This window comes from Amborella trichopoda, chromosome 3 (assembly GCF_054954075.1).
Source record: "Amborella trichopoda isolate Santa Cruz 75 chromosome 3, AtrichopodaSantaCruz75HAP2 v2.0, whole genome shotgun sequence".
Classification (NCBI taxonomy): domain Eukaryota; kingdom Viridiplantae; phylum Streptophyta; class Magnoliopsida; order Amborellales; family Amborellaceae; genus Amborella; species Amborella trichopoda.
Genome location: NC_142338.1, coordinates 16,606,163 through 16,626,555, shown reverse-complemented (window position 1 = coordinate 16,626,555; position 20,393 = coordinate 16,606,163). Strand labels below are relative to the sequence as shown.

General features: G+C 35.8%; 1 protein-coding gene across 2 annotated transcripts; it reads left to right on the top strand.

Moving 5' to 3' along the window:
* Positions 1-13,203: 13,203 nt before the first annotated feature.
* On the top strand, positions 13,204-18,778 carry LOC18430446 (large ribosomal subunit protein uL29). 2 transcript variants are annotated; one of them, XM_006840608.3, is made up of 4 exons: positions 13,204-13,515; positions 15,156-15,291; positions 15,499-15,655; positions 18,510-18,778. In XM_006840608.3, exons 1-4 carry the CDS (start codon positions 13,512-13,514, stop codon positions 18,582-18,584), a joined length of 372 nt encoding a protein of 123 aa, XP_006840671.1. In that variant the 5' UTR covers positions 13,204-13,511; the 3' UTR covers positions 18,585-18,778. The 2 variants fall into 2 exon arrangements, with proteins under 2 accessions (XP_006840671.1, XP_020520680.1); XM_020665021.2 differs by having other exon boundaries at positions 13,238-13,515; positions 15,099-15,291.
* Positions 18,779-20,393: the final 1,615 nt, after the last annotated feature.

The window sequence follows — 20,393 nt, the reverse complement described above, 5'->3', positions numbered from 1 at the left end:
TTCATTATGAAAGTACTATTATTTTAGTATGAGTGTGGTTTCTATAAGGTTGTAACTTTTAAATAATCTAATTAAGGCACACCTTCAAATTTTATCATAACATATAATTTTGGTGTAAAATATTTTTAGGATTATCTAAAAATCCATTTTCACATGTAATTATAAAATTTTAAACTCCAAAAATGGTTAAAATCAAGTAGACATATAAACGTATGAAAATCTTGAAAATTGATAGTCTAGATAATGTGTTGCAAGATGCATTATTTTTTGGACTACAAATCTTCGTCTTTTTTTTTTTCATATTCATACATCTCAAATGTCGAGATGATCAATTAGATGGTTTTTCAACATTAAAACAACCTTTTTTGATGGATTTGGGAGGTGCATATTTAATTCTACATTTTAAAGTTGCAACCTTATATAAACATTTTTTAAAATATATGACGAGTTTAATTTGGAATTTTTTATTTTTATTTACATCACAAAAATCTGAGGTTCTTATATTACTGTTATGTTGGATTTTGGGATTTATCCCGGAGAGTATATGGAGAGCATACTCCCCCAAGAGTATGAAGCTTTTTGGTCTCCACTAAAAAATCCAAATCCTGACCCATATTTTATCTTATTCTCCTCGAGTCCCCAACCATAAAAATCACAATTCAAGGCCACGATTAATCCGCTTGAGCATGAATTCTTGTAAAAACCTGTCGGCCTTTAGGGGTGGCAATTAGGCAGGGTCGACCCGCCGACTCGGTAGGGTGACTCAAACTAGGTCCATGTTTTGGACTCAACAGTTCGGGTCTGAGTCCAGGTCAGATCTAGGTCTGGGTTTGTCATAGACCTTATCAAGTCAAGTGAGAGTTGATTGAACCCAACATAAAATATATATTAAATAATATATAAAATAGTTTTTTTATTTTTACTTTAAAGACCCAGATCCAAATGACTTGGACCCGACCTGTGCCTTGGTTGGGATCGAGTCCAAGCTACTTGGACTCAACCTAAGTATGGGAGAGGAGAAACCTAGCCAGGACAGTGCAGGTTTGGGTTGATCTGAACCCGACCCAAATCTATTACCACCCCTTATCAAGCTTGAGTTTTCGATGCAGAAGTTTTCTTTTTTTGATCAACATTCAAGAATTTTATTGATAAATTAAAAGGAAATTATATCATCAGAAATAGTAAGAGAGACAAGAGAAACATCACCCTTTGCTAAGGCATCAACAATACCATTAGCTTCACAGTAAACATGGGAGAAAGAAACAGATATAGATACAGACGTAGAAGCATCCATAACCTGCAATCATAAAGATCGAAGTTCCCATGGTACCTTATGCTCCTTCATGCACCATCGAATGACATTCGAATAATCTCCTTCAATCAGACATGTGGTACCCAAATTCCTATCCTTGAAGATTTCCACACCCCTAAGCAAAGCGCATAATTTCGCAAAATTAGCCATAGCATTACCAATCGGTCCCGCATAGGCTAACACAATACTTCCAAAACAATCTTGAATAACACCACCAATACCAGCTGGGCCCGGATTCTCTAGAGAACTCCCATCAAAATTTAGCTTCAAACAACCCATAGGCAGGGCTAACCATAATCCCTTTGGCCGACATCTATATGTACCAAGAGAAAACATGTTAGAAAGGTTAACCATAACATCAACTTTAGAGATCCCTCAACCCTCATTGGATACTGAGAGACACAACCAAATAGAAAATTTGATTAAATGGAATAACTTGTTGTGCGGCAAAGTGGACCCGTCAAAGGTTCTCTTACTTTTCTCCTTCCATACCTCCCAAAGGATCATTCATTTTGTAATATTCCAAATCACGCAACCAATTTTAGGTAGGAATGGAAGACTAAACTGATAAACAAACTCGAGCAAACTTTGAGGTAGCACTAAAGAAACTCATTCTAAGCCCGTCAACCAATGCCACAATCTTGAGGTAAAAGGGCAATGGAGCAAGATATGTGCAACTAATTCCCCATCTTGTTTACAAGCAGACAAATATATGGCAAAATCTTGCTACTTTTCTAAAGATTATCAATAGTCAAGATTCTGTCTTGTGCAGCCAACCAAACAAAGACTTGGACTTTGTTATGGATTGGCTATTTCCATATTTGAGCAATACTAGGGCAAGACCATCTCCACTGATCATGAAAGAACAAGTTATAGCAGGATTTAACAAAGAATATACCATTACTTTCAATCTCCCATATTATATATCATCTACTTGGTATGAGATATACACTTTATCCAAGAGTTCCATAAGCTAGCACCATTGGGACAACAACATATTATTTAAGTGCCTATATATGAGAGATATATTCCAAGAAAGCCGTTGACCTCTCATTTTCACAGCATCACAAATTAAAATATTTGGGTTAGAAGCCACACGAAAAAGGTCTAGGAAAACGGATTTCAAGGGAAAATCCCCAAGCCATTTGTGATGTCAGAATAAACATACCTACCGCTTCCAACATTCCATCTAAAGTAACCAGAGATCATAGGCCTGCAATTGGAAATAACCCTCCACATATAAGACATCTCCTTACCTCTGCCACCACCAAGCCATAAACCCATAACTATTCATCCCATATTTAGTAACCAAAACTTGGTACCAAAGATGAACCTTCAAATGAATACTTCGCTGCCACCATTTACACAACTGAACTTGGTTAAACTTTCTAACATTCCGAATACCCAAACCGCCTTCACACATAGGGGTGCAAACTCTATCCCATCTTAGCAAGTGGATTTCTTGCTCTCACCATATGAACCCATAAGAAATCTCTCATCATTTTCTTGATTCTTTTCCCTACCGAGGTTGGAATATAGATCACAAACATCTTGTACATAGGAAGATTGGCCAAACACGATCTTAAGAGTGTTACCCTACCCCCTAGGGATATATATGTATGCTTTCACATATCAAGTTTGACTTCTACCCTCTCAATAATTCTATCCCAGACTGCAATAGAAATTTTTGAATCTGAAAGTGGTAACCCCAAATAGGAAATGGGAAAACAATCCACTTTGCATCCCAATACAAGAGTCAGGTTAAGTAATACCGAATCTGCACAATTTATGCCCACCAAGGATGATTTATGAAAATTAGCTTTGATCCCCAGGGTCACTTCGCAAATTTCTAAAAATCTTACGATATTTTCCAACTGTACTGCCTTCGCATCACAAAAAATAAGTGTATCATCAGCATATTGTAGATGAGAGACATAAATATTAGAATTTGCAATTTTGAAACCCATAAAGGTACCCAAACTCCCAACCCTGGTCAATATTAGGCTAAAACATTCAGCATAAATGGTAAATAAAAATGGAGAGAGCAGATCATCTTGACGAAGACCTTTAGAAGCATTGAAAAAACCAGTAGGACTATCTTTGAAAATCACAGAAAAATAGGCAGAAGAAAGGCTATCATAAATCCAACTCCTCCATCTAGCTCCAAAACCCATCAACTTCATAATCTCTAACAACACCCACCATTAGACCGCATCATATGCATTTTCCATATCTAATTTTAGCAACACACCCGCCTTCTTACTCAATACCCGAGAATGGATACATTCTTGTGCCACCAAAACACTATTAATAATCTGGCGACCTTGGATAAAAGCAGACTGTGTGGTTGAGATAAGTAAGGGAATGACCCATTTGAGGTGCTCAGCTAGAACTTTTGCAGTGAGTTTATAAACACTCGTAAGCAAACTGATAGGTCTGATATCATAAAGCTTACTAATCATTGATTTTTTAGGAATCAAAACAAAAAACGTTGAGTTAATTCCCTTAAAAATGTGACCTTTGATTAAGAACTCTTTCACTATCAACAATAATTCATCCTTAACAAGATTCCATAATTTCTGGAAAAAAGTTAAGCCATCCGGGCAATGCAAAAATCGTATTTTTTAGTTCCTCATAGGTGATAGCCCTCTCCAAAAGAACTTTACACTCCACATCCAGTAGCTTAAAGGGAATAATAGCAAAATTAGGGATCAGAGTTACCTCCTTAGAAAAAACAGTTTTGAAGTGCTGAATAATACCCCTTTTCATGGCAACATTATCATCAGAATCCATCTCAGGAATGCCGAGACCTGAAATATCATTTTACCTTCTCCTAGCACTAGTAATTTCATGAAAATACTTCATATTCATATCTCTTTCCTTCATCCACTTATTTCTAGATCTTTGTTTCCAATAGAGTTCCTCAGATCTCCGTAACTCCTCTAACTCCTTGATTTTCACACTGCGCTCACTCACCAACTGTTCAGTTAACACTCCATTCACTTGAGTATTGAGATCGATCAGCTCAATCTCTGCTAAAATCCTATCGATCTTAGCCTTTAGGTCCACTTAGTATCTTTCTTCCACTCAATGAGTTTATGTTTAATATTCAACAATTTTTTGTGGATTTGGAAATCCACTGAACCTACAACCTCAGTATTTAACCAAGTCCTTCTAATAAGATCGACCACCTTTTTATCCTTCAGCCAGCTTAACTCAAATCTAAAAGGTTTCAGGTCACGTCTACGGCACCCCGTATTGAGTAAAACAGGTAGGTGATCAAGTGATAAGCATACAAAAGATTTCACATAAACAAGAGGAAAAATCTCTGCCCAATCCGCAGCAATAAAAACCTGTCCAATTTACACATTGCAAGATTACCCGCACTATTATTGGACCAAGTAAACCTTGAGCCAATAATAGGCGGATCCATCAGGGCATTATCTATTATAAACATGTTAAACCTTCTCATAGAAGTATCTATCGGGTGGCCTGCTAAGCATTCATCAGGCCACCTAATAAGATTAAAGTCCCCACCAATTACAATCGGATAAGAAACAAAACGAATGGCCTCATTCATATTACAAATAAAACCCACTTTCAAAGAAGAGATAAAATGGACATGAGGTGAGGATGAGAGAGAGCAATTCAGGGACATGTTAGAGAGAGGGAGGGTTGCTCCGAACTAGGGAAGTTTCACATAAGTTTAGAAAAATTCCACAAGTCAAGAAAATAAACATAAAAAATTGAAAAAATATGCAAAATATGGAGTATATTGACAAAATAGGCTTATTGATTTTGTATTATTGGATTAGAAATACAATTTGTTGTATTTTTTCACTACACCATCCATGTTAAAGTCATGAGACCAGACCCTAGAACTATTTTTACTATCATGAATCCCCTAGCATGACATTCTCATGCCACTTATGATGAAAATACCCTACTTGGAACTTAATAGCTTTCCACCAAGGCATCTCAAATATTTAGTTTCTTGGCATAGTTGACTTAATATAAAGGAGGTTCTATTTATTCCATTATAGATGTATCATGGCAAAGCAGAAAAACTTCGGTAAATTTTGAATGTGTTTGAGGAGTTAGAAAGTGAGAGGAGCTTATGAATTGAGGAAAGTCAATGGAGTTTACAAAAATGGGAGTGCTCCTAATTTTTTATTTACTCCATATGGAAGTCATGTTATTCATTGTTTATACTACATTATTATGCAACAATTTTCTTAAATGGAAAATCTAGCTATTCGTAGGGCAGTTCCCTACCCTATTCCTATGCATAGGGTCTCCTTTTATTCTTGCGATGTGTATCCACCCCTTCAGTATAAATAGATTTTAAGGTAAGATACCTTTCTAATTAGATATAAATCAAATTCATTTTCTAGGATTTAGGTGATATAGAAGAGAGATAGTGTTTGTGTTCCTCTTGAGACTGAGAAGAGTTTAGCATCCTATTTTAGAAATTATCTATATCTTATATGGAGATTTGGATGGATTTGCATATCCTAGTCTAATATGGGTGGCAATGGACCCGACCTGACCCGGGACCCAACTGAGTAAACCCGACGTCAGGTCCGGGTATGGGTCGAATATTTGGACCCATTAGGTTCAGTTCGGGTCCAAAACTTAGACCCAAACACTATTGGGGTCCAGGACCTGTACTCGTAAACCGTCGGAGAAAAAAATACTCTACTCTAAGCCTATTCATTTGGGTGTATTAAGGATCGTATAAAATAAGAACTCGTAATCATCTTTAACTAAATGACAAATCAGACGACTTGAAATCTAATTGGCAGGTGATTGTGACCTTGTTGCCAATAATATGGATAAATGATGGTAAAAAAAAAAAGGGCAAAAAAAAAGAAAAAAGATGCTCATAGTCATAGGGTGGTAATGGACCGGACCAGACCCGGGACATGGTGGGTACAGGCATGGGTCCAATTTTGGGATTAGACGGGTGGGGTCCAAGTTCAACCAGACTCGACCCCATTGCCACCCCTATAATCTAATACATCTTTTGGAAACTACTATGTTTATGTTGAAAGTTTTATTTTTCTAATCTAATTAAATTAGTGATTGACAAACGCATAAGAAGTAGGGAGTCATGTAAACAAAATATAGAGAGAGAATGAAGGTTTGAGAGCGACAGAGCATAGAGAGAGGGAGGGTTTTCACACGATGGTACATATATCATATTTTTAGCTTGCTACATGCATCCTTTTTTTTTTTGACAAGATCATGATCCTTTATTGATAATAAGAAAAACCATTACAATTACAATGGAAGAGTGTCACTAGTTACAAACTAGGAGCTATTGACTCCATGTTTTGCTAGGAAATCAACAACATCATTACCCCACTGTAAGCATGAAGGAATTCAATCCGCATACCAAAAAGTAAATATGAGATTTCCATCCATATAGATCTGAGTGATCAGGGAGGTCTCCAATTCCTCTTGCACCAGTTTATTACATTGAGAGGATCTCCTTCTACAATACATCAAACACCTGAAAATCTCTCTTTCAACACCTTCAACCCAAACAGTAAAGTAGACAATTCAGCCTTATTAGTCGTAGAGTGACCACAAGGGCCAGAATAGCAACACAAAAAAGAACCATCCAAATCTCTAAAAACACCTTTAAAATTTGCTGGCCCAGGGTTACAAGGAGAACTATGATCAAAGTTTAGCTTGATACACCCACTGACTGGAGGCATCCATGTTCCCACTTGTGTACAAACTCTAGACGATTGCCACATTACACTTGCAAAGTTCAAAACAACATCCACCTATTAAGTATCATCACCTTCCTTAGTCACTGAAAGCCACAACCAAGTAGTGTGCAAAATCTTATCCTTAACATGTTGTATATCTATTATCTTACCATCAAATGTCCTTCTATTTGGCTCAAACCCAACTTCCCCCAACAGTCAAAACATTCCATAAAACCTTCCATTTTTTCAATACACCTAACAATACGAACTAATCTACAATGTTCATAAGATTTTGTGGTAAGATCATAGTCACACCACGTAACTAAAGAAGCCCAGCTCCAAAGGGAACTGGTAAATTCGCAATGGAGAAACAAATGATCACCACACTCTTCATAACATTAACCAAAATCTTACCTCGCTTCCGAAGATTGTCTACAGTTAGAGATCTACCTTGCAACATAACTCACATAAGGATTTTAATCTTCTGAGGGATGTGCCATTTCTAGATTTTACTAAGGTGCCTATTATTCCAACCAATGAGGTCACGAGAAAGCAATCTATATGTAGATTTAATGGAGAATAACCCATCATTTTTGCTTTCCCAGATTACCTCATCCTCATCTTCCTTGAAAATGTTAGTGCTACAAAATAATAATATCAGACATTCTATTATAAATACAACGTAAGTTCCATATGACTATTGTTTTTGCCTCTCAAAAACCTCGCACACCTTAGCATCAGGATTTGAAATTTTTAATTTGAGAATAAATAAATTTCCGATGTTGATTTAATTTGAGAAGTTTTATCAATTAGTTTCTTCAAGTAGAAGGGAATGTAAATTTCTCTAAAAAATTTTAGCTATGATATTACGGAAATTGTATTATTCTCTTGAGCCCTGAGGTTTCACACTACAAACTCTTCATTTGGTTGAAAAAGGGTATGATGCGAGGGCCTTGATGTAAGGCGAAAAACTAACGAGCAAATAGAGCCGAGAGCATACCTAGCAGAGTGCGTCCTTATCGATATGAAACTTCAACGTCGAATTGACTCAAAACCAAGAATAAAAATAAATAAATAAAATGAATAATGGAGAGAGAGAAAGAGAAGTGAAGGATGTGGGTTGGGATTATATACCCCCCTCCTCTTTTTTTCTTTGTTTTGAACCTGCCAGACTTAGTACTCCAAGTGTCGACCTAGCATTATCTACGAAGAACTCAGATCTAGTACTCTAAGTGTCGACCCCAGTTGTCACACCAAAAAACAATAAAGTTATAGATGCGGCCTGGTGCTTCAAGTACTAGACCGAGGGTATTTTGGAAAAAAATAAAAATGACATGGCATAAAATATGAAAATTTTGGGATTCTCCAAGATAAAATTGGAAAAATTTATCGAATTACCCATCGGAGCTTGAAGATTTAACACTTTGTCTATATCTTTGGATTTTATTTCAAAACACTATAAAAAACCACATGGAGGAGAAAGGCGGAGGGTTGTGTTAGGTTTGCAGACAACATCAAACTTTTGCTACATCTATTTTATGAGTCCTAATCCAATGAATGGCGGAATAAGATTTGAGTAACCGACCCCAAATAGTTGGGATAAAACTCAAATGACCAATTAACTACTATTAAAAAAAAGAAGAAGAAGTTATGAGTTGGAATAGTTCCAAACTGGTAAATCGTTAAATTGATAAATTTCCCTTATTTATTTCTAATCTTAAAATTTAAACTTACCACATATATTTAAATAATTCAATATTATATTAGTTTTCTTTATGCATTCAAAACTGACATTAGGTGAACCCTTGATCCTAAAAAAACCAAAATAAATTCAATATAGAGGAATTTTGCCCATATTTCATGGTTTTTTGTTTTCTACTTCAGTAGAGATTACTGCTTCTCTTCGCTCGAATCTAACAACTTTGTTCATCAACCATGATAAAAGATATGGGAGAGTATTATGTGGTAGCACTTTGGGCTCCAGACAGTTTACCAGCATTCCCTAGCTCGGGCCCCATCCTCGAGCCATATTCGGTAGTCCAGATATTAATTTTTTAGAGTTGGACCAGGCCATAGCGATCTCGAAACTAGACAAGAAAAATAAAAAAGGACATTAAACAGCCCCATATGAATAACCATACAAGAGAGGGTATATCCCAAAGAGGGGCGTGCCTTCTTTTTCTACATCCCCTAGCCATATCCAAATGAATCCTTATCCAGCAATCCATGCCCTAAAACCACAGGACTAAATCTACCATAATCCCCAATTTCTTTACTCCAACCAAACCCATTTTAAGAACTCTTCCTTCACTATCTTAAGATTAATAATCTTACTCAAATTCCTCAACCATTATAATAACAACTCATTCCCAATACCTAAACTTTAATCAAACTCCTCAACCATTCTAATCTTAACTCATTCCAAATACATAAAATTTATCCAATCCATATCCAAATCCACTTATCCCAAACGTAACCCAACACACCTAGCCAAAACTTTAAACCCTAGTCTACAAATAGGGTTGCGTTGGGGTGCCCAGCTCACTAGGCACCAAAAAGAAATGTAAAATACACAAAAAAATGTAAAAAAAACAGAAAATATTTATAAATATGTTATTTGATGATTTTGATGGCTTTTAAGATGATTTGGAAACTTCTCTTATCGTATAGTCCAATTTTTTATTTTTTGTTTTTTATATTTTTTTTAAATATTCGTGATATAATTAAAAAATTTCAATAATCTATATTTTATAATTTTTTTGTTCATATTATGTAGTATTTTAATCATTTCTATTACTTTTTTTAATTTATGTTGATTTTTAACCATTTTTCACATTTCCTTTCTAGGAGACGACTCTGGACAAGTTAAGGGATATTAGTAATTTTGTAAATGGATAAGGGAAAATGATTTGAATATCCTTAGTTTTTTAAAGTTAAGAATCTAAAACAAGCTTTTTTATATTAAAATCTCCTTTCTTGGCTTCCTAAACATTGACAAGAAGTGTGATTTATATCATTTGGATTACGCCAAGGCTGCACCAGCTAAATGTGAAATGAAACCTCGATTGTCAAGCTCAGGAACCTAAAACTCATTATTTTCATTTTATATGTTTCTTCCCGTTTTCAAACCTTGAGACAAAGCGATAATATTAATGCTTTTTGTATAGACAATGCTCTCTTCAATTCGGGAATGAATGAATAAAGTAATGCTTTTAAATTTGGTGAGTTTCCCAACTCTATAATCTTTTCTTCGTATAAGTCTCGAGTAATGATCATATGAGACCCTCTCACACCCATGTGTGTAGGACCTCAAAAGATCACCATTAAATTTGACACAAATCTCTATAAAAGTCAAATCTCACACCCATGTGATAACTTCTCTAGAGATATGTACCAAATTTAATGGTAATCGTTTAGGTCCTACATACATGGATATAGGAGGGTCTCATACATGGATATGAGGGGGTCTCATAGGATCATTTTCCATAAGTCTCTCCTTTTCTCTTTCCCTTTGCCCATAATGTATTCTTGCCCCACTTCATGCAAGAATCGAACATAAAGTGATGTAAATAGCGAGATGGGTCTTTTTAGTGTAGGGAGAATAGTAATGAAAACTGAAAAGCATTTCCAAATATTTACTCATGGCTAAGCATTTCTTTAGAGTCATTTGGGAACCTGAAAATCTATTACATGAAAAGAGATTATACGGAAATGTAACATTTCTATTGTCTGAGTACAATTTAATAGTAAATTTAATAGTAAAGAAAATGAAAAAGATTACTCGAGATTTTCCAAAAAATCAGAAAATCTATTACGCCTTGTTAAGGGTGAAAAATCTATTACGTGCTTAACTGATAATCGGGGGAAATCTTTCGGGCGTGTCTATCATAAATACCGTGATTCACCTCCTAATAAACCACAAAGAAAAAAAAAAAAAAATGGTGATTCACCTCCTAATAAACCACACAAAAAAGAAAATGTTTTCTTCAATCAGCAGTTAACTTGCGATAGCCTCATCTTCTTTAACCAATAACCAATAGCTATCTTTGTTTGCAAACAGAATTGCATAGATATTTAAACTTCAAAAATCACATACCCCATCTTCAAATCTCAAAAATTACACAGCAGCCAACCACAGTTATAGCTATTGTTTATTTACCAATATCGAAGATTCAATTTTTTGGGTTCTGCAACACATTTGTAGATATTATTCTAAAAAAATAAACGGATTTTAGTTCTCTTCTAAGATCATTGTGTTTATTTTTTTGACTTTATTTTTTCTTTTTTTTGCTGCAATTGTTTGCTGATAAATTCGAAATACTTGAGTTCACTCACAGTAAATCGTCAAATTAGTGTGTTTGAATTTTTTTTTTTCAGAAGATGATCAAAATGCTTTAGCACAACAAAAAAAACATAAAAAATCTGATGACTTATCATAATAAAAGTATGTTGTTCCAAAGTGTTTACATCTTAAATATTCCAAGTCAAGACGCAAAGGCATACAAAAGGTGTGGCTAATTCTTATGCTTGATGCAATTATAAAGTTTAAGCCACATATTAATAGGGATTGTACGCTCAATCATGTTTTGGGTATAAAGCTAAAAAAGGACAAAAAAAATGTTGGTAATGCATTTCTCTTATTTCTTCTCGACATAGCCAAACAATAACAATATATTTCCTTAGTTGCATCTAAATACTACCCAAACAGTGGCAATTCATTTGCAAATAATGTATTATGCCGGTAACATATTTTACAGACAATATATTTTCAGGCATCCAAACGGCCTGTTATAGTCAAGCATATGAAAGTCACTTTACACCTCATGAAATAACGCGTATTTGCCACCCAAAACATTATGACCACCACCACTCAAATCAATTCGTATTAATTCCACACCAAAATACAAAAATGAACTGTGGAGAATCTAGATCATGATTTGACACAATTTAACAACTATTTGTAGACATAATTTGCAAAACCATCTACCTAAAAGATTTTAACTTGTGAAAATAACATTAGCAAGATACAGATCTATAACAATATTTCCCAGCACCAACTGCATAAAATATTTCAAGGCCTATACAGAGCTTCAGCACAGCTGCTAAATAAAATTATACAAAATATTATCTTGCTTAGTTGATACACTCTAAAGGAGACGCCTACTCTTCCTCTTATGATGTTTTCCGGCAAAATCATCACTTTCTGGTGTACTATCAATATTTGAATCATTGATAACCAATACAAGATTCCTTGAAAGCTTCCTTATTGGAATTGTTGGAGCAGCTTGCGAGTCAATGGAAACTCACCCGTAAAAATTTTGGCATTTACACCAAAATTGATAAAGATCCCGGATTGGTGCATTGTTTGATTAGACCGGTTCTCTGCAAAACCAAAGGCCGACATAACTTGGAAGTGAAAGTCCAGATCCATTTTGTCAAATGCCTTTTCTATGTTAGTCTTGAAGGACATTGCTCCTTTCTTAGTGTGCATCATTTTGTAGATTGCGGTAACACATTTGTTTAAGATTAGGAATATAGAGCAAGAATATTTTTTCAAATCTTTTTAATTTAAAGAGGATGGTAAAGTGGCCTACCCCTCTCCATGCAAGTAGGGAGCCATAAACCGACATTGGAACAATAACTACCAAAGAAGATTTGGAACAATAATTATCAATGAAGAAAAGTGAGTGCTGGTTTCCTAGCTCAGTGCATGGAGAAGTAATATTGACATTTTGCTTGAATTGCGTGACCCTAAACCCTAATGCATATCCAGGTTTGATAACTCTAGATTCATTTTTTGTCACTTGGAATCCTTGTTTTTAACAAGTTGTGATACCTATGCCATTTGACTCGGGTCACTTAGGTGGGTAAAATTACGAAACTTCTCCTATCTCATCAAAGTTTACATTTCATAATAAGAGAGCCTGTAAAATATCTAGCCTTAAGGTAATTTGGTTGATTTAACTAGTTTTTAGTTTGAGATTATCAATGACAGTTTTAAAAGGAATAAAAAAAAAAAAAGAAAAAAAGAGAAAGGAATCCGGACTGGCTCTAAATAAATAGGGCATGGGCCACAAACTATGGCCCGAGGGTTAGGCTAGTGTAGTGCCAGGTTCGGCCTAATCCTATTATTATTATTTATCATATTTATCTATCTTTAAATTTCTACATTGGCAGACACAACGTGCCCGTATGGCACAGGGGCCACGTCAAAGCCAAGGGCTAGCCCGTTCCACGCCCTTAATTCTAGTTGTTATTTTTTTCCTCGGCGCGGCCCTAAAATTTTACAAGCCGGGCTACACCGGGTTCGATCCTCGATTGTAAAATTTACAGCCGAGCCCAAATTGAATTTTCGAGCCTATTCTAACCAATAATTTTCGGTCCTGGCCCGACCCATTTGTAGCCCTACTACAGAATCGCGACCTTCTCCTTCCCCTTGGTTTCCAGCGTGTCTTCCTCATCAGAAACCGTAGGGCGCCATGGGTGAGACTCCAAGCTTCCTGTGACTTTCAATGTTTAGGGATAACTTTCAATGGTGCTTCTGAGTCTTATGAAGCTGCAACTTTCTGGCATTTTGTGTCTATCAATGATTTTTTCTGAGGTTTTCATTTGTGATTACACTTCTCATGTTTCTGCAACTCTCCACTTTGACATATCTTGTTCTAATGCGTTTAGTTTTTTCGTGATTATATTGGTTATTTAGGGTTATCCATATATTCACAAATGGAAGCTTGGTTTCATGGATGACGCAAATAGTGCTTCTAGGGACTTTTATGGATTTGTAGTTCGTTGAAACAGAGGATATGGGGTTCATATGGCCTGTTTTGTGGGTTTGTGGGTGAGGGGTAGATAGCTCTCTGTGTTGGTTTTGTCCCGTCAAAATGTTTTCAACATATTCTTAGTAATAAACATAGCCATATGCTCTATCAGTTATTTCAGCTATTTTTTGTTTTGATTGCATCTTTGGGTTTGATTGAATGTTCCCAACTAACTATCTAAGTTGGACGCCTGCATACTCATAGAATTTATGTGAATTTGGAGGCTCCAATTAAGTTTTAGTGGAAATCTTGGTTTCTCCTTCATTGTTTATGCACATTATTGGAATTAACTATTTTTAGATCTTTTTGTTTCATTGTTTGTGGAGAAATGTACTCTCTTTTTGCTGTTTTTCTGGATATACTGCAATGTTATTGGTTTATGACATTTCCAGGTCCTAATGGGATATTGTTATTGTGGAGCAAAGGGGGCCTTTTTTTTCCTTTTCCATTGCGTACTTATTAGCCTCAATGGAATAGGTGGTCCATATTGAGTAGGGATTCTGGGTATTGTTAGTTTGGTGGCATTGGATTGGCCTCACCATGAAGCTTTTAAGCCCTACTATGCATTGCTTGTTTCAATTTGAGTTTCCACAAAAACCAGCATGTATTAGTAGTGGCTGCAGAACATCTCTTAAATCGGCAGAACATGGCATACTTTATGGAACTCCTCTAGTTTATGATCATTTTCTTAAGATTCATCATGTCTGCCCATCATTCTCATGTTGCCTAGGGCCAGTTAATGCTTATCTATGTGGGGGGTCACTATTCCTAGGCTAGATTTGCGATGGAAATTTCTTGTTCCTTTAGAACTGTATATATCTAGAGTTTTCTCTAGGGGATTCACTCATGTTGGGGGGCCAGTCATTTATTCTAAAACATAAGGTCGACTGACTTGTTTGACTATCCCGGGGCAGTTTCGGTGGTTCAAGTCCTGGTGAATGTGCTAAGAATATCATCTCCTATAATCATCGTTATTATTTTCTCTTCACTTCTTCCTACTGAACTTTTTCCAATCATGGTTCTTCTTTACATTTTGTTGTAGGTTTGAATAGGTGCTTTAAATCACTTTGGTTGCATAAGGCTCTTTCACACAGTCTGTCTCTTCAACATCATGAGCAGTCATTTTATCTTATGTAAAAGTTAGCAGGTTCAATGGAAATATGTGGGACTTCTGTTGTTATTATATATCTACATGTGTTTTTTTTGTTTCTCTTTTGACCCTGAGTTGTGGTTTCTGCCATGGTGCAGCGTTTGTTTTTTTTATTTCTCTTTTGACCCTGAGTTGTGGGTTCTGCCATGGTTCAGCGAGAATCAAGGTCCATGAACTACGGACTAAGTCCAAGACAGAGCTTCTTAACCAACTGAAAGAGCTTAAGGCTGAGCTTGCATTGCTCAGAGTTGCCAAGGTCACTGGGGGTGCCCCCAACAAGCTCTCAAAAATGTGGGTCATCTTGTTCTGTATATGATTCGTTAATGTTTTTTTTTTTCACATATTTTTGAACTTTACAAAAGGTTTTATTTTCTTTCTTGGTAAGTGACTTTTCGCTAAGTTACTTAGTGCATTGGTTGTCCACCAGCATGGCTCAACTAAAATTTCTCCAGGTAATTACTTCCTCAATATTTTAATCTTTGTTTGGGTTCATTGCAGTAAGGTGGTACGGCTCTCAATTGCCCAGGTTCTCACTGTCATCTCTCAGAAGCAAAAAGCTGCACTGAGGGAAGCCTACAAGAAGAAAAAGTTCCTCCCCTTGGATCTCCGCCCAAAGAAGACTCGTGCAATTCGACGCCGTCTCACTAAGCATCAGGTATTTTCTTTTTTGTTGGGCCTATTGGCCTCCTCGTTCACTCCTTTCTTTATCTTGGTTTTGTGCCTAAATTCATTTTCGTGGATTACAGTTTGACCACTAGTTGTGAATTGGTGCAAGTGATATGAGATTTTTACAAAATGTTCTCTACTTCTGCTTATGTTGTATGGTAATCTGGCTTTAGAAAATACCTTTTTTTGTTTGTGTTGGATTATTTCTTCTGTATAATGACTTATAGAAAAAGTTAAGGAAAAGTATACAAAGAGACCATTTACTTTTGGTACAAGGAGGTCACACACACTTTTCAAAATGGGTGGTTATAAGAGTGTCACTTACTAGACTGTTGTGAATTGGTATTCGTCGTGCTCACTCGTCTGTCACATTTCAAATCGGGTCGGATTATAGTTTGACCACTTGTTGTGAATTGTTGCAAGTGATATGAGATTTCTACAAAATGTTGTGCTCTTCTGCTTATGTTGTATGGTAATCTGGCTTTAGAAATAACTTTTATTGTTTTTGTTGGATTGTTTCTTGCGTATAAGGATTTATAGAAAAAGTCAAGGAAAAGTATATAATGAGACCATTTACTTTTGGTATAAGGAGGTCCTACCCACTCTTGTCCGTCGCATTTCAAATCGGGTGTTGCAAGATTGTCATTGACAGTGTTTCAAAAAATGCTAGGCGGGTCCTAGGCTGCTTGGGGGTCCATGCCGCTTAGCGCCTAGGCGGGCGCCCAGAACTTGGGTGGCCCAGTCGAATAAAAAAAGGATGTCTATTTGAATAAAAAAAGGATTAAAATTAGGTATTTAGGGCACTTATTTTGAGTTTGATTGCTCAATCTTCAAACTTCCACCTCAAAGATTCTTCTAGGGACTCAAAATCTTCTAAAAAACTCCCAAGAGATTTATAAAACATCAAAAATTAAATCTAATATCAATGGGTGATATTTTGATCAATTTTTGTCAACTTTGAGAAATCCTTCAATCCTAAAGAAATCACCAAAAACTAGTTTTTTGGAGGCTTTCTCTCTCTAAAATGGGCTTCAATAAGTTTTATGTTTCAAGTGAACTTAAAACCATCATTCTAACCCTTTATAGTTTTAAAAGAAATCAATACAAAATTTTTTTTTTTTTTCGCCTCTAGGTGGGGCGCCTGCCTAGGCGGGTTTCGTAGCGCCTGGGCAGTGCGCAGGCCTGGGTGGCCGCCCTGGGCTGGCCGCTCGCCTAGGCGGTTGCTCAGGGACTGCCGCCCAGATTGGCCGCCTAGGCCTAGGCGATGCGCCCAGGCCTTTTGGACTGCTTAGGCGCTGCGCGGTCTGCTTTTTGAATCACTGGTCATTGACTAGACTAAAAGTTAAAATTTTTTTTTTATAACTTTGTGACACACCCCAAGCCATCCAATTTGACATATAATGGGTAAGACTAATTGTAACCGCCTTGTACCAAAGATAAATGGTCTCATAATACACAATCCCAAAAGTTAATATATTTTTGCATAGTGATCGATTAGTGATGAATATTGCTGTATTGTTTGGAATTATTTGGGGTATGTTTAGTGAGGCTATGTTGAGTATAAGAACATTAGACCTTTTTCTTCTTATAGCTTTGTCATCTACAAGCTTGGGAAGTTGCTTTGTTTTTTAATCAGGCAGCTTGCTAATGGAGATAGATCGTAATCTGAAACAACAAACCTTACTTTCAAAAATTTGGTTTGACTCTAGTGCTTTGAGCTCTCCTGTTTTTTGTTTTCGAGCCCATGTTTCTCAAATGATGTTTCTTAAATGTTGTTAACAATAATTAAAAAAAGAAGAAGCTTAGACACACCATTAGTTTGAGAATATGGTCTTGTAGCTTTGTTCGGGATATCTTTGTGATTTAAGGATAGGGATATTTTTTTGGAATTCTTTTAAGGGCAAAAGAGTGGAATGATGTTGTGAAGTTTTGAGTAAGGATGTTTTGACTAAGTAGCTATAATCAAGGATATGATTTTCTTTGGGCTGTGTAGTTTCGAATTTTCGACAGATTGGGAGGCGAAACTCACCTGTGAAAGAAAGAGAAGAATATAAAGGAAGTTGATTCGATTTTTGGATAGGGGAAAAGGTTTTCATTCTGCTTTCCTATTGTTTTTTGTCAAGTTTCTACAATTTTGGAGAATGAATGACAGACAGATAAAGTTAAAATTTTTTTTCCCTTTTATTCTTTGGGTCCATGTAGTCATTTAGAAACCCAACTGAGGGCTGAACCTAGCTGGCTCAGCAGGTTCCGCCCTGGGTTGCCAGTTCTCCGAAGATTTTTTTTGTATTTTTTTTAAATGAAAAAACAGGTGAGAACCGGGTGAGTCTGGCGTCTTTAGAACTGGATCACCTACTCACCGTTTCCAACCTAGCTCTCCGGTTTTTAAAACACTAGTTACATATTAGCTGGAATCAATTGTAACATTGGGCGTGATAGAAGTATCTTGCTACCCTTTTTTTTTATGCGCTTCCTAGAACTGTTTTCTTTGTTCTCGTGGTCCTCTGAACTCTGGAATCAATTGTAACATTGGGTGTGTGATAGAAGTATCTTGCTATCCCTTTTTTTTTGTGCGCTTCCTATGACTGTTTCTTTATCCTCGTAGTCCTCTGAACTGTGTAACTTGCCAAACATGAATTCCTAGAACTGTTTTCTTTATCCTCGTAGTCCTCTGAACTGTGTAACTTGCCAAACATGGATTTGCAAGAGTTCTTCTATGTCACTTGTGTCTCTATGGTGCTTGCGCGTTATTCAGTTTTTTATGAAGGGTGGTGCTTATATTAGTTTTATTTTTGCAGAGAGCATTAATTTTTATTTTGCCATCATGGTTTCTTTATATGTAGGCTTCCTTGAAGACCGAGAGGGAGAGCAAGAAAGAGAAATATTTCCCCAAAAGGAAATCCGCCATCAAGGTTTAAAGCAGTGGCGTGTAGTATGCTGCAGTTCTGAAATATTTTAACCCATTTGTCTTCCATGGTTTTGTGGATTCTGAACTCAGTGATTTCCTTTTTGTTCACTTTATATGCTTCTTTTGTTTCGAGGGATAGGCAGTTATTTGAATATATTAGAAGAATTGGGGATTCTTTTTTTTGAAGGAAAAGTAGTTTATGCATCCCTGCGTAACTACATTTGCATTTGCATCCTCCGAGGCATCACACATCCATCTTAAAGATCGATCTTGAAACAAAAAGGGCAAATCAATGATTTGTAATTTTCCTTCAAAAATTATCATTTTTAGTATTATTTATTTCTTTATTTTATTAATATTTTTTACACATTCATGATCTCCATGTTAAATATTATATACATCTAAAAAATTCAGTCCAAAATCCATCTAAAAAATGGATCATGAAGAGGGCACTCATATCTACATATGAGTCCTAGGACTCAAAAAAACTGTCCCCTTTTATTTTCAGGCATGCATGCATTACTCAGTTCATGCCAAAGCCTCTAGTGTTATATGCTAAAGCCAGTTCTTTTGGCTCTAGACCCTTTTTGTTATTTTTATTAATGTTAACTTTTGGGGCTGAATTTTTCTGATGTGGTTATCCAGACCGTAAATCCATGGTTGATAATAAGGACTCATCACATATTTTACCATGGTAAAAAGAAAAAGAAAAAGAAAACTCACTCGCTGTTTACCACAATTTCTGACAATTAACATTTTGAAAGGCAATTTTGGTTAAAATTGAGCTAAAAAATTAAATAAATGGGGTTTAAGTATTAATCAAAGACTATACCAAATTATCCTTTGATCATTTTTCTCTAAATTTAGCCTTAAATTTGGAATTGTTCAAATTTAGTTTGCTACTTCATGGAGAACAAAAGGTTGCAATCGGTGCACATTTATGCCTTTGGGATTCTTCCATTTATCTGGATCAGGGTGCTCAAAATGTAATATGTTTCTTTTCTTTTTTTGTCTTTGTTTTTTTCTTTCCAAGCAAACATATTGGTTAGGAAATAAAAAAAGGTGGTAGAGATGAATGGTTTAGAAAATTAACCCAAGTTTGCAATTTAAACTGTATTTAAAATTTCAAAGCTAAGGATTGGTGTTGGAGCTCTATATTCATGGATGTGGGGCAGAAGTGGATTAGGAGTGATAGTGACTTAGGGTGTATTTCAGTCTAAAAAACTTATTAGCATTTTTGTTTCGACTAGAAAACAATGGATTTAGATTTACCTTTATGTTTTTTCCCCTATTAGAAGTGGATGATAAATGACCATTTTGTCAGTAGTTGGTTTTTGTTTTTTTTGACATGTTAACAGTAAGATTGGAACCATTGACGTCATGTTGTGGTTCAGTCGCAGGCCATTTAACTCAACAAAATTTCAAAATAATCGAACGAAAAATGAATTTTATGCCCGAGCATTTAAATCTAATTGTGGAGCAGAAATTTTCTTCATTCTCGGATTCTTTATTCTTCTATAGATTTTCCTGAAAGTTTTGTTCCTTAAGAATGACAAAAACTTTAAAGATTTTTGTATTTCACATCTTTTGAGGAACAAATTATTGCGGACCAGATTTAGGACAAAATAAGGTAAAAAACACATATTCAAGCAATTTGTAATTTTGTAAAGTATTGAATGCCTGAGTAGCACTCTTAAGTGTCTGTTTATAAGAGAAGGCACTGTGTAATATATGATACAGACCCAAATTGGTAGAAGGAAAAGCACAAAATTATAAAAAGGTTACTATTCTCACCAATCTGCATGTTCATGAAATTTGG

Excerpts from the sequence above, each read along its gene's own strand:
- LOC18430446 (XM_020665021.2), top strand. Across the intron at positions 15,292-15,498 it reads CCCAACAAGCTCTCAAAAAT|TAAGGTGGTACGGCTCTCAA; the intron begins GTGGGTCATCTT and ends GGTTCATTGCAG. Across the intron at positions 15,656-18,509 it reads GCCGTCTCACTAAGCATCAG|GCTTCCTTGAAGACCGAGAG; the intron begins GTATTTTCTTTT and ends CTTTATATGTAG.